Here is a 17,075-nt window from a genome sequence, read left to right on the forward strand (position 1 = left end):
CCTCTGATATTGAACCGAGAACACTGGGAATCCTGGTGTCACAGGTGGACAGAGAGCTTATTAGAGAAATCATTACCAAAGGTTCTTTCAGAAATGACAGAAGGTGGTCAGAGGAACGAGGAGCGTGTTTGCCACCTCAGGCAACTCAGGGCTCCAAGGCACAGCACCTGCAGATGGTAAGGGTTGTAGGCTCCTGTCACTGACTTCCTGTTTTTGAGTATGAGAATTCATAGAAAAAATGGACTAGTCTACTTTTCCCCATTAAAGAAAGACTGCTCAAAAATACATTTGCAAATCATCATCCTTGCTTCTCCTCCAAGGCCCTGAATTTCTTTTTACTTTTGCATAGCCATCTCTATCTAGACAGATCTAATTTAGGCTTTTTGCAGAACTCGGTAAGTCTTGTAAAGGCAGTGGCAACTTTTAGAATGTGAGTAGCAGTCCCTATCAACAGCTTTACCCTCAAAGAGACAAAATTTGGGAAGAGGGAGAAGAAGCCAGTCAGCAAGCTAAAAAATATACCATTTTATTTGGTGCAGCACTTAGCAATTTGCAATATATTTTCACTTTGTCTCATAGGAATTTCACAGTCATCAGGTGGGGCAGATAAGGCAAATTTCCATTCAACAGCTGAAGACATAGGTTACAGAGCAGCAGAATGGCCTTGGAGTCTGGGATGAGGATTTACACCATAGAGACCACCACAGCCTTTGTCAAACCAGGAGGCTTGATATGCAGATGTTCGGAGTGTCCAAAAAGTGAGGGAAAGGGACAAAAACACATGAAATTGACCTACAGTAGATGAAAGTACATTTTATGTGGTATCAAACTATGTTCAAAAGTGGTTCTGCTGGAATGCCTTCTCAATTATCTGCTCAAACATATGAAATAGGACAGCCCCTCCCTGTTTCAACTCATTGTTATTGCCAAGTGCCCTATTACCAGATTCCACTTAATGACTAACCACTTCCTTTCTTGGCTTTGAACTTCAGGTGCAAGGTAAGAAATAGGAGGAAAATAGTACTGTCTTTCATGGTCCTCCATAAATAGACACACCTGAGAGGAGGGAGTTTTTGATCATTTCTAAGGGAACATCACTGACACATGGGACCTCTTTTTGAAGCCAAGACTTCTTTTCTCATAAAAAGTGATAGTGAAAGTACTATGCTTGCTCTATTTTTGTGTTTCCCAAACTGCTGGGACAATGCATTAGGATGTTGTAAAAACCAACTCAGCAGGCTGTGACCAGCATTTAAAAAAATTAGTAAAATAGAAAATGTCAGAAACATATTGCAAAACAGTTGGCCCTTGAACATCATAGGTTTGAACTGTGCATGTCCACTTCTATGTGGATTTTTTCACCTTGTGAACAGATGATGTAAACTTCCAATATCAATATAGTACAGTGCTATAAAGTATTTTCTCTTTCTTATGATTTTCTTTTCTCTATATTATTTTGTTGTACAAATAAGTATATAATACATTAACAAAATGTGTGTTGACTGTAATCGGTAAGGTTTCTAACATCAGTAGGCTATTAGTAGTTAGGTTTTGGGGGAATCAAGTATATGTGGAATTTCAACACTGTGGGGTGGGGGTGGGGTAGATGGGTTGGTGTTCCTTATCCCCATGTTGTTCAAGGATCATCTGTAGAAAGCATCAGTTTTATTTTGTACACTAAATTTTTACTAGTTACATTTATGCATCTGTGTACTGGGTTATGATATTTTATATTTCTGCGGGATAAAGCAAAACTGAAAAGCCACTTACAGAGGATGTATGTGTATACCTTAATCTCATATCTAGGATGTATAATAAGGACTTTCCATCTGAAAAATTCTATCAACAACATTCAACATTTCACTGTTTAGTGCTTCTCTAGGAAGCAAGACCGACCTACAGTGTGTCCATAAAGTCATGGTACACTTTTGACCGGTCACAGGAAAGCAACAAAAGACAATAGAAATGTGAAATCTGCACCAAATAAAAGGAAAACCCTCCCAGTTTCTGTAAGATGATGTGGCAGCATGTGCGCATGTGCAGATGATGACGTAACACCATGTATACAGCGGAGCAGCCCACAGCCATGCCAGTCGAGATGTGGATGGTACAGAGGAAAGTTCAGTGTGTTCTGTGGCTCGCTCAATTCGAATCCGTGACCAAAGTGCAACATGAATATCGGCACGTTTATAATGAAGTGCCACCACATAGGAATAACATTACTCGGTGGGATAAGCAGTTGAAGGAAACCGGCAGTTTGGTGGAGAAAGCCCATTCTGGTAGGCCATCTTCAGTCAGTGACGAGTCTGTAGAGGCTATACGGGATAGCTACCTAAGAAGCCCTAAAAAATCTGTGCGTGAGCCCACATCGAACTGCACTGAATAGGTATGAAACTGGGAGAGTTTTCCTTTTATTTGGTGCAGATTTCACATTTCTATTGTCTTTTGTTGCTTTCCTGTTACTGGTCAAAAGTGCACCATGACTTTACGGACACACTGTATATAGCCTGCTGATAGTCACCAAGAATTCTTTTGTATAAAAGATTGCATTTGGCAAAGGACAAATATTAATAAAATACAGAATTTGATAGCAAGTGTTCTGCTGAAATATTCTTAATGTACAGAGCCAACTGTTAAATCAAAAAGCCAAATATGCCCTAACATTTTCCCTTAAGTATATTATGTTAAAGCACATCTAAACTTGCCTTTTCTACCTTATGATAAGTCACATTTTAACAAAAATCAGCAAATGAAGCATCCTGTATCAAATTTCCTGCCTTTGTAGTTTCAGGCAAGTCAAACCAGCAACATTACAGAATAAAAGAAATCATCCAAAATGATTACAAAGAACTCATAAAACTCAACAACAAACAAACAAACAATCCAATAAAAAAATGGGAAGAGGACATGAACAGACACTTCTCCCAGGAAGAAATACAAATGGCCAACAGATATATGAAAAGATGCTCATCTTCTTTAGCTATTAGAGAAATGCAAATCAAAACTGCAATGAGATACCACCTCACACCTGTTCGATTAGCTATTGTTAATAAGACAGGTAATAGCAAATGTTGGAGAGGTTGTGGAGAAAAAGGAACCCTCATACACTGTTGGTGGGAATGTAAAGTAGTACAACCATTATGGAAGAAAGTATAGTGGTTCCTCAAAAAACTGAAAATAGAACTACCTTATGACCCAGCAATCCCTCTACTGGGTATATACTCCCAAAACTCAGAAACATTGATACGTAAAGACACATGCAACCCCATGTTCATTGCAGCATTGTTCACAGTGGCCAGGACATGGAAACAACCAAAAAGCCCATCAATAGATGACTGGATAAAGAAGATGTGGCACATATACACTATGGAATACTACTCAGTCATAAAAAATGATGACATCGGATCATTTACAGCAAAATGGTGTGATCTTGATAACATTATACGAAGTGAAATAAGTATTGAATAAATCAGAAAAAACCAGGAACTGCATTATTCCATACGTAGGTGGGACATAAAAGTGAAACTAAGAGACATTGATAAGTGTGGTGGTTACGGGGGCAGGGGGGAATGGGAGAGGGAAAGGGGGAGGGGGAGGGACACAAATAAAACTAGATAGAAGGTGACAGAGGACAATCTGACTTTGGGTGATGGGTATGCAACATAATTGAACGACAAGATAACCTGGATTTGTTATCTTTGAATATATGTATCCTGATTTATTGATGTCACCCCATTAAAAAAATAAAATTATTATTATTATTATTATTTTTTTTTTAAATGGAACTCAGCAATATTTCTTTGTGAGATTTGGGTGCCGGCCGCCTCGGTACTTTAATGGGCAAGTTGGCATGTCCTAATCTCCAGGGTCCTGAGCCCCTTCTCTGGAGTTTTAGCATCCTCACCCTTTCTTTTTTATTTTTATTTTTTTTTCATTTTTCTGAAGCTGGAAACAGGGAGAGACAGTCAGACTGACTCCCGCATGCACCCGACCGGGATCCACCCGGCACGCCCACCAGGGGGCAATGCTCTGCCCACCAGGGGGCGATGCTCTGCCCATCCTGGGCGTCGCCATGTTGCGACCAGAGCCACTCTAGCGCCTGAGGCAGCGGCCACAGAGCCATCCCCAGCGCCCGGGCCATCTTTGCTCCAGTGGAGCCTTGGCTGCGGGAGGGGAAGAGAGAGACAGAGAGGAAAGTGCGGCGGAGGGGTGGAGAAGCAAATGGGCGCTTCTCCTGTGTGCCCTGGCCGGGAATCGAACCCGGGTCCTCCGCACGCTAGGCTGACGCTCTACCGCTGAGCCAACCAGCCAGGGCCAAAATAAAATTATTTTAAAAAAGAAAGAAATCATGCTTTCCTATAGAGCAGTGGTCCCCAACCCCCAGGCTGCGTACCGGTACTGGTCCATGGACCATTTGGTACCGGTCTGCAGAAAAAGAATAAATAACTTACATTATTTCCGTTTTATTTATATTTAAGTTTGAACAATATTTTATTTTTAAAAAACGACCAGATTCCCTCTGTTACATCCATCTAAGACTCACTCTTGATGCTTGTCTCAGTCACGTGATACATTTATCCATCCCACCCTAAAGGCTGGTCCATGAAAATATTTTCTGACATTAAACAGGTCCGTGGCCCAAAAAAGGTTGGGGACCACTGCTATAGAATAGTAGTTAACAATTTGGAAACCACTACACAGGATACCAGAATTGAAAAATTACGTAGGCCTGACCTGTGGTGTTGCAGTGGATAAAGTGTCGACCTGGAACGCTGAGATTGCTGGTCTGAAACCCCAGTCTTGCCTGGTCAAGGCACATATGGGAGTTGATGCTTCCTGCTCCTCCCCCTGTCCTCTCCCTGTCTATCTATCCATCTCTCTCGCCAATCTAAAATGAATAAAGTCTTTTAGAAAAAAAGAAAAACTAAGTAAATGAAGACTTGACTTTGGGGGCGGGGATGAACATACAACACAGTGTAGAGATGTGTTGTAGAACTGAGCACCTGGAAACTGTATAATTATATTAACTAGTGTCACACTAAATAGTTCAATTAAAATAAAACCAAGTAAATGAAAAAAAAAAAAAGTCATAGTACTTTCTTGGCCTTGACATTTTTGCTCCTTTCTCAAACGCTTCCCTAACCCTTTAACAGCATAGGGACTGCCTTTTTTTTTTTTTTTTTCATTTTTCCCCTTGTTTTCCAAATGAGAGGAGGGGAGATAGACTTCTGCATACTCTCTGACCAGGGTCCACCTGGCAATGCCCATCTGGGGCTGATGCTCTGCCCATCTGGGGCCATGCTTGCAACTGAGTTATTTTTAGTGCCTGACATAGAGGCTCCAGCAGCCACCCTCAGTGCCTGGGGCCAGAGTGCTGGAATCAATGGAGCCATGGCTGTGGGAGGGGGAGAGAGAGAGAGATGGAAAAGCAGCTGATCACTTCTGTTTGCCCTAACCAGGAATCAAACCCAGGACATCCAAATGCTGGGCTGATGCTCTACTACTGAGCAAACCAGCAAGGGTCAAGGAACTACCTTTTAAAACACATCATACATCACTAGTTTTCAAAACCTAAGAAAATGTTATGACTCGTATTCACCAAGGCACATACATGCTTATAAATAAGGTCTGTGGCACTTCCTGCTATGAGCTAGTCATAAAATATAAATAACTTGGTGAGTTTGAGTCATAGATTACTAGCCTCTTAAGCTTATAAGTTTTTACTTCCTCTTATTCCTACAAATTTAAATCTAAGTAAATGTATTTCATCAATCTAAGATGACACTGATTATAAGACTCAACAGTATTTTATGTATCATAAAGAGGAAAAAAAACATGATTTAATTATAATTTGACATTAACTTATGATCCATATCAATCTCGGGGATATTAAATTGTGAAAAATGCATACATCTTTGAAGATACTAAATATGGTAGTTAATTTTAAGGATTATTATGTCTTCTCACTCCATTCCAAGTTTCTGTTGACATATTTTTAACATATAATTAAAGATAATGAAAACATACTTTCTGGAAACCATTTTTTTGGTTTCACTGCCAACCAAACATAGCATTTTGGTTACCCTCTCAAGGTTAAACTTTCAACATCTCACCAGGACCTTCACTACTAAGTCAAACAGGTGATCTTAGGAATGTGATATTTGGTAGGAAAACAAAAACAAGGTAGGCTGGAGGAAAAAAAAAATTGTCCAAATTGTCAACCATTGTTTTCAACAATATAACATTTTTTTAAATGTGAAAAACCATATATTGTAAAGAAACAACTACCTGTTCTGGAGCCTTGAAAATAAAAATAAAAAAATTAAATTAAAATAAAACAAAACAAAATGGCTTGTGAAAACTTGTCAAGACAAATTTATTTTTTTTTCAAGTTAAAAAATATGTGCATGACAAAAATACAGTCTGGTCTGTATAAGAGTAGTTCCAGCCATTTAAAAGTTATACAGAGTGGAAAAAGCAGTTCATACACAACTTTGAAAACATTTAGTTAATCAACAGTTTACAACCGTTCTATTTAATTATTGCTAGTTATATGCAGCTTTTTCTTTAGACTGCTCTCCACAAGGGAACGGGCAGTGTGTGGGCACCCTGAATGATGCTGTTAAAGCTGTGGTTTTTCAAAAGCCAATCCAAAATCAGAATATGTTCATTCTGAAGAAAGTTTAAGTTTTGATGACTACTATAAGAAGGAGTTCTCTAAACTTCAATCCTACCCCCTTCTCCTATTTAATTCCACTTTGTTAATATATCGTAAATACAACATGGTGTTTGGGGGAAAAGTAAATGAATTTCTGGTTTTCAAAGGAAGCGATAAGAAACATTAATTTGAGTTACAATGTAGAAACAAAGCTGGCATATCAAGCTTAAAAACATTAAAACAATACATTTAAGAATAGAAAAAAACATTTAAAATTTAACCAAAAATCAAAGATACATCTCTCTTTAGATGCTAAGACATAAAATGAATCAATTTGTTCTTTTGGGGTTTATGGCGCAATGAAGACCTGCTGCTCTATTTTGTTAAAGGAGTTAACCACATAACTGCAACGTGCTTTAAAACAAAGCTATTTGTTCAAATGTCACGTGGAAGAACAAATCATAAAATTACATACTTTTTCAACTTTAATGAGTAAAGGAAAGCTAATGCAGTTACCAGTGTAAAACACAGGAAAGAAATGACTCACTTTGGGGGTGGATAGTGCATATGAGACTTTGGCCTGAAGTTCATGTGGAAGACTTAGAAGTTAAGGCTGTCCCCGAGATAGCAATGGCTTTGTTTCCAACTTTGTTGTCAGACCCTGCTGCAGGGTCAGATTTATTGCTGACATTTTACCCCCATACGTTCTTAAATAAATTGAGACATATATTGGTGATAAGTATGAGGTGAACTAGGTAAAGCTTTAAAAATAAGTTTTAAAGCAAAAGTGACACTCATGACCATTTGGCAAATATACTTATTACTTTCATGATGTAAACCATAAAGACAGGCTACATTTTTAGGAGGTAGAAACAAGTATAAAAACTTAACATGTGGCCATCCCTCCTAACTTTTGGCCAACCTTGAATCTCTATATTTCTCACTCCATATGCTCCCATTAAAGCTATTAATTCCTCTACCATTCCTTATCTAAAGTTATAAACCTGCAGCTGCCAAGAACAATCTTTTTCAGAGGTTTTGCTTTTAAGTCACTGAGTATATACAATAGTCAGATATCAACTCGGAACATGTTATACCTCTCTAATAGATTAATTCACTTCATAGAACACATCAAAATAAAATAAAACATTAGATAACACAAAAAGACCACTGAATGTTCCTATGTTTGATTCTAAAATATCAGAGTAGTTATGCAAACCAAAATCAGTAATATTTTCATTGAAATGATCTGAAAAATCCTTAAACCAAAACTATATTATCAGGGTTTACTGAAAATAGGTATGTATTCTATTATAGAATTAACCTCACAACAACAACAAAGAACAAAATACTCCATTTCTTCCCAGAGAGTTATGTTGTACTGATATCCTGTAGATAGTATTATAAAAGGATTTAATTTTTGCGACAGGCTGGGCTCACAGTATGTTAGTACAGAGACCATGTGTTTATAACGGTAAGAATTTCATCAGTGAAATATATGTAAGGCATGTAAAAAACTACTATTAAAGCTCTTAAAGGCAATAAGCCAAACTGGCAGCAGCTAGAAAAGGTGCTGCTAGGAATAAAAAAATATATATATTAAAGAAATTTAGTTACAGCACATACTAGTTTATAGTGCTTCTACAATGAAATTAATTTATTCATAGAAATTGTGTTGCTGAAACTACTGGACCAAAGGAGAATGAATGGACTTTTGCTCCTTTTAGCTATCAGCCCAATCCTGGAAACGGAAGCAATCACTTGCAATCTTCCACACAGTGTTGTTAGTAGTAGTCTGAGCAGTCAGAAGGAAGTTCTGATTGAAGAAGTGCTGTTTGTTTCCATCAAACTTCACAGTTCCACTGGTCACAACAAGAACTGTAGTCTGGGCCTGAGTAGCTTGCTCTTGACCCACACAAAAAAAGGAAAAGATGTTACTTCTATCTCTAAGTATGCAGACCTTTAGTCTTAAAACACAGTTTATAATTTTACACTTAAAAAAAATCTCATAAATTTTATTTACTTTAAACATACTCTTAAGAATGCACACCCAAAGCCAAAACTAAGTAATCATTTCAAAGATACTAAAATTTTTGGCCCTGGCCGGTTGGCTCAGTGGTAGAGCGTCGGCCTGGCGTGCAAGGGGTCCTGGATTCGATTCCCGGCCAGGGCACACAGGAGAAGCGCCCATCTGCTTCTCCACCCCTCCCCCTCTCCTTCCTCTTAGCCTCTCTCTTCCCCTCCCGCAGCAAGGCTCCATTGGAGCAAGGATGGCCCAGGCGCTGGGGATGGCTCCTTGGCCTCTGCCCCAGGCACTGGAGTGGCTCTGGTCTTGACAGAGTGACACCCCAGAGGGGCGGAGCATTGCCCCCTGGTGGGCGTGCTGGGTGGATCCTGGTCGGGCGCATGCAGGAGTCTGACTGTCTCTCCCCGTTTCCAGCTTTGGAAAAATACAGAAAAAAAAAAAGATACTAAAATTTTTATTTTCTGTCCAGAAAGATTTTGGGTACTCTTATTAAAGTTTAAAAATAAAGTGCTTCTATCTAGCATAGGACCATTTGGTTTCTGTATTAATATTTCATTGGATTTCTAACAAAACTTATTCATATTTTGTTTCTTAAGTTACTGGTGTTTTTTTTTTTTTTTTTTTTTTTTTCTTTTTTCTGAAGCTGGAAACAGGGAGAGACAGTCAGACAGACTCCCGCATGCGCCCGACCGGGATCCACCCGGCACGCCCACCAGGGGCGACGCTCTGCCCACCAGGGGGCGATGCTCTGCCCATCCTGGGCGTCGCCATGTTGCGACCAGAGCCACTCTAGCGCCTGAGGTAGAGGCCACAGAGCCATCCCCAGCGCCCGGGCCATCTTTGCTCCAATGGAGCCTTGGCTGCGGGAGGGGAAGAGAGAGACAGAGAGGAAAGCGCGGCGGAGGGGTGGAGAAGCAAATGGGCGCTTCTCCTGTGTGCCCTGGCCGGGAATCGAACCCGGGTCCTCCGCACGCTAGGCCGACGCTCTACCGCTGAGCCAACCGGCCAGGGCTCTGGTGTTTTCAAGAACTAAAAAAGGGGTGAAAAACCCATCCTAACCTACTACGTAAGACACTTAGGACACATCCAGAAGTTAATCTTATAAATGACATCAAATGAATCTAATTTCATAAGTCATCCTTTCAAATAATAGAGGAAGTTTCTTCTGCAAAATTTTATTAGGTTGTAAGATGATAAAACACATTAATCGTGGATATGGTATAATTTTTCTCTGGAGACATTTCAAAGCATAGAAGGCAACTATTGGGCCCTGGCCATTTGGCTCAGTGGTAAAGTGTCGGGCCTGCATGTGGACGTCCTGGGTTTGATTCCCGGTCAGGGCACATAGGAAAAGCAACCATCTGCTTCTGCACACCTCCCCCTTCTCTATCTCTTCTCCTCCTGACACCATGGCTCAATTGGTTCGAGCACACTGGCCTGGGCACTGAGGATAGCTCCATACAGCCTCTGCCTCAGGTGCTGCAAATAGCTCAGTAGTGAGCACAGCCCCTGATGGGCAGAACATCAGCCCCAGATGGGGGTTGTTCAGTGGATCCAAGTCAGGCACATGCGGGAGTCTATCTCCCTTCCTCTCACTTGGAAAAAGAAGAAAAACTAAAAAAAGAAAAGAAGGCAACTATTTAGAAAAAAAAGATACAGTGGTACCTTGAGATATGAGTTTAATTTGTTCTGCAACAGTTTGTAAGTCAGTCAACTCGTATTATCAAACTATGGATAATGGACCCATGCACCAACATGCCAACTAGTGGCAGCTTCCCAAATCACGACCTGTATCTTGGAATTTCACTTGGATCTCAAACAAAAATACGGACCGAGTCGCAGCGCATATCTTAAAATTCATGTTGGTCTGTTCGTATCTCAAGGTACCACTGTAATTGTTCCCCTCAATCAACAATAGTTACATTCAGCTTCAATTTCTCCCATAACTTTTAATAAACTATAATCACGCAATCTGTCAAAATGTACTAGTGATCTGGTGGAGTGAGACAGATCTAAAAGGATACCAAAAGTCTGATTTGATAGCTTAATTTTTCCTAATATTTAAGTTACTCAGAGAAGAATACTCCTACTACTAAAAGATGCTTGCTGCTTTTGGTGTTAAAGTTCAGTGCTCACTAAAGTAAAACAAAGGAAGTACCCGGAAAGAGCATGATCTTACCATGAACTGGTTGGCAATCTAACGTATTAACCTGGAATTCACTAGAAGGCAACACATCAAAAAAATTAGCTAGGGCTTCCAGCCCTGTAATGACATTTCCATTCCATATTAAAGTAGCCTTTTCCAGATACAGCCTGGTCAGTGCCTAGAAAAAAAGAAAATATTTTAGTTTTGAGAAGGCAATTTATCGAAATGAACTGAAAGGTCGCAGATGGTATAGAAACATTTTCATAGTTCTATCTCCATCTCTACTCCCCTGGTTTCTTCCACTGGAAGACAACAGATATTATCGTACTCTTAACACTCCAGGCAGCTAAATAGACTTACTTCATGCTTCACTTTGACCACAAAGGAAAACTTTGTATCCAAACTGAAGAGAGTTTTAAGATTTTGCTTTCTGTATTTAAATGAATTTAATGAACAAAAGTTTCACGCACCTGCAACCCAAACCAGTTTTAGTTTCCCTTCCTTTTCTACTTCTGAGAATTAACAAAGTTGTCTTCAACCAGGCTCTACCTGTCCACTTCAATCCCAGTGTTTATATACACGAGCTCATTTCACGTTTGAACCACTTAAGGTTGTATGCTTTAGGGACAATGAGTTCTATTTACTACTCAAACAGCATATTTAATTCAAAAGAATCATCAATACCTCCTAAAGCTGTCTTTTGTAAGTCAGGTAAACGAAGGCTTCAATAAGACAAAATTCAAGTTAACTCGTTACCCACAGCAGTTCTGTATGCCACAGGACTCATTATTTGCTTAGTTCTAAAATTTATCTTGGATGAAAAGGCCAACACATATCTTGATTCGCCCCCCCCACTTTATTTTTGAAAGCAGGAAGGCACCATAGACCCCCCACTGTCACATCCTTTGTTCTGGTCGCATATTATCAAACATCAGTACCAGGAACTTCTTCTATCCTCTGCCTTAACAAATAGATGTTTAGAGATAAGATCTTAACTTCTGTAACTGCAACATTAGAGAAAGTTCTTAATGCTGATAAGAAGCCTAGGCAAACAGGGGCCCCTAGGGAAATAACTACTTAGGAGATAATGGCTCAGGAATAAAGCACAATGAAAAATGCTAACAAATAAATTGTTGCTTTGAAGACTCAAGGTATCCAAGTCATGTAGATCCTGCTTGTGAGTGCAAGCTACAGCTGTGAGATTTAATTTAAAAAGTAGTTACTAATAAACACAATTAAAGGAAACAAATCAGGGAACATTTCCTGTAATGTCAAACCTCTTAATCAACACTATTTTCACCAAACTGGAGTTAATCAGGACAGAGAAAATGTAATATATTGAAATAAATATGTTGGACCCTATGTTGAGTGCAGTATTTAAACTGATTTCCATTTAAAACCCTGAAAATAAAATGAGGTTAAGAGAGGTTAGCAACTTGCCCAAGGCCAGAGATCGGAAAATACAAAGCTGGTTTATAATTTCAGAGCCCACACTTCCATAATACCATACTAGTCCTTCCCTAAGCAAGGTACTACACTTTCACAGGGACCAGAGGGACAGCTGTCAGAGAGAAGGGGGCAGAAGGGATGGGATCAAAGCAGGTGAAGGGATTAGCCAAAAGCATATATATATTCATTACACACAGATACAGACAACAGGGTAGCAACTGCTAGAGGGAAATAGCGGGTACAGACTGGGGGAACTGAGGCAAAGGGGTGAAACGGGAGTGGAAAGAGACTCTGCAAGGGGCATAAGGAACACAACGTGGTGTGTAGATGGTGATATTAAGTGGGTCACTTGAAACCACGTCAATACAATAATTTTTTTTCAATAAAAAAGAAAATGATACATAATAATAATAGTAAAACTCCACACTTACCGGTTATGCAAGTCAGATGAATGGCGGGTTTAAAAAAAAAAAAGCTGGTATTTAATAAAGAGTAATAGATCCTGTAACACTCACCCGTCTTCTTTTGTCCATCGTCTCATAGTAAATACTGACAAATTCCTCAGCAGCTTTACATGCCTGATCTACATAAGTTTTAAAGTCCTACAGGAAAAAATTCAGAAGTGTACATTACCCCTCTAAACCCTCACAAACACAAAACCACCAACAAGTCTATGATTTATTTCAATTGCTTTGTAGCTCCGTACATAGTCCACATTCTTCTATATAATTCAACATGTGAAAGGTTTTTAGGGCTTACAAACTTCCAATTTTTAACATTTTTATTGTTTTGGAGTACATATTTTTAGGACATATTCATCCCTCATTAATAAATTTGATTTTTCCCTCACTTCAAATATAAATTTATAATCTTAGCTTGGAAACTGGTTATTTTAGTCCTTACTTTAGGCTCCCAACATTTTACAAAACATTCTCGGTAATAAAAACGTTGCAGTCTGACTCTTAAAAAAAAAAAAAAAAAAAAAAAAAAAAAAAAAGAGTGTGGGGGGGTTTTGTCACCGAGTAAATTGGGAAAGCGCCGAGTTCTCTTTTCAAGCGAGAAGTTATGACGAAAATCGAAAGTTGTTGAATGGGGAAAAACAATACAATCAAGTTCAACGAACTACTCGAAAAATTAGGTACTTAAGAAACTTCCTTACATGACAGAAAAGTTCACCGGCACTTGTAAAGAATTGTAAAACCAATGAAAAGAAAAGCTAGCTGTTGGGAGTTTCCCCTGAAGGAAGATTAAGTACCTTCTTCCCCAGCCATTTATCCGGCCCAGCCCACTATTTGAATTAAGAACTAGTTTCATTTCTAGCTCAGGAAATCGAAAGATATATAGAGAGGGAGTTAACTTTAAAAAAAAGAAAGAAAAGTTTGCAAACCATAAACAACGGACCCCGACATGCCCGTCTCCTCCTAGCTCCCATCTTAGGATCCTTTCCAGCACACTTAGATCGCACACCCATCCAAGATCGGGAGCGTTCAGAACCGCGTGGGTACTGAAAGAGAGAGGGTCTGCAGAGAGCCGGCTCCGCCCCGGAGCCCAGCGGTCCTGGTCCTGATTCGCTACTTGACCACGTGGTCTGAAGCCATGCCGGCACAGCGACCCTCCCCTCAGCAGCCCAAGCCCCGGCGCTCCGGCAAACTGCCGTGCTGCCGGGTCACTCACCACAGCCATGGCCATCGGGGACCCCGAAGCAGCCGCTCCAGGCAGTGCGGGCGTCACTACCTCCACACGCGTCCTCCTCTCTTGGCTGTAGAAACACGAAATATTATGGAAGATAGCGAAACCCGCCAAATACACGGAACTTTTCCCCCGCCCATTCTCTCCCGGAAGTACCTCGGTCCGTTCTTAAAAGGATCCCGATATTCCAACCTTAAGACATTTTTCTTTCGTTCCGACTGTATCGCCCTATGTATCCACTTTGATATTTACTTACTTTGGAAGGGAAAAAACCCCACTTCGCTTTTGTAAACTAGATATACGAAAGTAGCCACTTTTCCGACCATAGACCCCGGGACAAGCAAAAAGAAAAAAAAAAAAAAGGCTTTCTAAAAGATCCAACGGGGTAACCGCTTTACTTTAGGGGGCGGGGCCAAGGCCAGCTGAAGACCAATGAGAAACGCCAGAGAAGATAGACGCTCTGTAGCCTACAGATAAAGTGGGTGGAGCTTGCAAAAGCGCGCGCAATCATACTGCGCATGACTGGCAGAGAACGTGCTAGAGTTCTGGAACATTCTAATACAATCGGTCCTAACTGAATTAAACCCGACATCTTCATAGTATTCCCAAGATAATTCACTATTTGATTTTAAACTAGTCTGTGGAAAAGACTCATCCAGTTCCTCCATTCTTATTTTAATAAAGATTAACCTACAGCACTATTCACTGTCTTCTACAGCCAACCCACTAACAGCCGAAATTCTACTGAGTGGTGACAGGCAAGTTACTTCTCGACACATTTTAACACATATTCACTTACTGGTCACAATAACGCTATGAAGTAATTATCTCCATTTTATAGTTCTGACAGAATAATTAAGTAACCTGATTACCGTCATAAACCAGTTGGGATTTCAAACTCAAGCAATTTACTGCTGTAAACTGCCTTCACTTCTCAGTACCCTTTAACACTGTACACGTCACTGTCGCCAATAACTTCAAGAGCTTCAAATCAATTATATGTCTCTATCGTCCCACCTTGAGTGCCTGTGGTGTGATTTCTCAAAATGGTCCCTCCTTGCGCGATATTCTCCTTTGAATACCGGTTTCCAGTCTCTTCCGTATCTTTCCATACTTTTAACCTCCCCTCAACCTCCCTAGGTTTTCTTTTTACTGAGTTCTAACTGCTACTTTTCTCTGCGTACGGTATCGTCGTTTCTGTCAGACTCAACTTCTACCACCTTTCGTCACTTCCGGGGGGTGTCTCCTATTTAAGACTCCTCCCATCCACTTCCGGGTGTGTCTCGTATTTAAAACCTCCTTCCTCTCAGGTGATTGAAATTGTTCCTTGTATGCTAATGAACCTCAATGGTACATCTCCAACCCCCACTTCTGCTCCGAGCTTCAATTTCACATATGGCTGTGAACCCCAGAATGTACTACAGGCTTCCAAAACTGGTAGAGTACAGAATTTAAACTTATTATTTCCTCTGCACTAACAATCATATGTATTCTTTTAGTCATCTATGCTTGTATTCTTGGAATCTTCCCTCCCCACACAATCATCATCATTCATTCATTAATTCAACAAATATTTATGAATTGTGTACTATGGGCTAGACAATTTACAAGGTTTTGAATATAGAATCTTAAACAATGTAGACATGATACATAGTTCATGAAGCTCACTGTGTAATGGGAGTGTTAGACAATAAATAAAACAATGAATTACTGAAGAGTTCCATGTAACTTGAGCAATTGTGACAATTCTTTAAAGCAACCTCTCTGTCTCTATCCTTTCTCTCACTCCTCTGTATACAGATTGTGACTTCAATTGCTCTATTCTCATTTTCCCCCAATTTTCCTAATCTTTAAAGACCTACCTTGGCTTGGCCTCAATTTACTTTTCTTTACTTTTCTCTCATTATTCACCAACATTGGCAATATTAACTACTACTGTTTATCAAAAATGACTCATGTTTATTGATTTATAGGTGATTGCTTTTCTTGATTGAAACTTAGAATGTGGATGGTGTTTATTATGATTTCATTCAATCTTTATTGAACTAAAGTTTTATTCATCATAAAATTCATACAACTCCTCATCACTGTCAAAACTCCCATCCATTAGCTTGTCCTCATCTATGTCTGTTGACGAATCAGGGTCTTCATATATTGCCTCATCTTCAGTTTCATCTATGGTGTTTGAAATTCCACACTTCTTAAACGACTTGACAATGATCTCAATCTTGATATTATCCCAGGATCTCTTCACCCAGGTACAAACTTCTCCTAAAGTTGGTTTCTTCACTCTTCCTGCTGGTGTTAAATTGTTCCCAGAAGACTTCATCCATTGGTTCCATTCTTCTGTCATGGCAGCTTTGAAGGGTTTGTTAATGCTGACATCAAGTGGTTGGAGCTGGGATGTCAAGCCTCCAGATGTAACGGCGCAAATTTTATTTTTTGCTCTGCAGCAGTCTTCTTTGTGTTTTTTGTTATGTGTACCTCGAACTGATCAAGCACCAATTAGGGCAGGTTTGCATAAGAGCCCACCTTGTCTCCTTCTCCAAACTTTCTCAAACCAGATCTTCATCCCATTGTGATCCATCCAACCCTTGTCATGAACGTGGACAATCACTCCTTGAGGAATGTATTCTTTTGGCATTGCTTTTGCATTTGAAAATCAGCATAGGAGGCAGCTTGGTTTCATCAGCACAACAAGCTAGAACAACTGTGTAATGGCTATTTTCATGTCCACTTGTCTTTACAGTTACAGTTTTCACCCCCTTCTTATTAACAGTTTCGTTATTTGGGACATCAAATTGAAGGAGGACTTAGTCCATATTTGCAATCTGTCTCAACTCAAACTGATGTGTCTTCTGACATTGAATGACAAAACGATGACATTCAAGGACCTTCTACTCATAGCTTTCAGGCATCTTTTGGGCAAGTCTGGTGTAGGTTTGCATGCTTAGTCCATTCTGTTTCATGAACCTGAAGCATCAGTTGTGTCCTTCTTTGAAATCAGTAACTTCTTTTTCATCAGCAATTCTTGCTTTGTGCTGAACCATCTTTGTGGACACAGGAATTCCAATTGCCCTTTGCTCTTCAATTCATATCTTAAATTC

The 17,075-nt window shown here is 39.8% G+C and overlaps 1 protein-coding gene across 3 annotated transcripts; it reads right to left on the reverse strand.

The window, feature by feature from the left end:
- Positions 1-6,352: 6,352 nt before the first annotated feature.
- Positions 6,353-14,193, reverse strand: NXT2 (nuclear transport factor 2 like export factor 2). 3 transcript variants are annotated; one of them, XM_066249868.1, is made up of 5 exons: positions 14,125-14,193; positions 13,954-14,038; positions 12,795-12,881; positions 10,864-11,008; positions 6,353-8,563 (listed from the first exon to the last, which is right to left on the reverse strand). In XM_066249868.1, exons 2-5 carry the CDS (start codon positions 13,966-13,968, stop codon positions 8,382-8,384), a joined length of 429 nt encoding a protein of 142 aa, XP_066105965.1. In that variant the 5' UTR covers positions 13,969-14,038; positions 14,125-14,193; the 3' UTR covers positions 6,353-8,381. The 3 variants fall into 3 exon arrangements, with proteins under 3 accessions (XP_066105965.1, XP_066105966.1, XP_066105964.1); XM_066249869.1 differs by lacking the exons at positions 13,954-14,038; positions 14,125-14,193 and adding an exon at positions 13,681-13,807; XM_066249867.1 differs by lacking the exons at positions 13,954-14,038; positions 14,125-14,193 and adding an exon at positions 13,667-13,806.
- Positions 14,194-17,075: the final 2,882 nt, after the last annotated feature.

Source organism: Saccopteryx bilineata, chromosome X (genome assembly GCF_036850765.1).
Source record: "Saccopteryx bilineata isolate mSacBil1 chromosome X, mSacBil1_pri_phased_curated, whole genome shotgun sequence".
Classification (NCBI taxonomy): domain Eukaryota; kingdom Metazoa; phylum Chordata; class Mammalia; order Chiroptera; family Emballonuridae; genus Saccopteryx; species Saccopteryx bilineata.

What these genes read in the sequence shown, in the direction of transcription:
- NXT2 (XM_066249867.1), bottom strand. Translation starts at nt 13,750, where the DNA reads ATGGGTGTGCGATCTAAGTGTGCTGGAAAGGATCCTAAGATGGGAGCT. An exon ending in CGATGGACAAAAGAAGACGG is followed by an intron (nt 11,009 to 12,794) that starts GTGAGTGTTACA and finishes CTTTTTTTCTAG; the next exon opens with GCACTGACCAGGCTGTATCT. An exon ending in AGATTGCCAACCAGTTCATG is followed by an intron (nt 8,564 to 10,863) that starts GTAAGATCATGC and finishes GTGTGGGTCAAG; the next exon opens with AGCAAGCTACTCAGGCCCAG.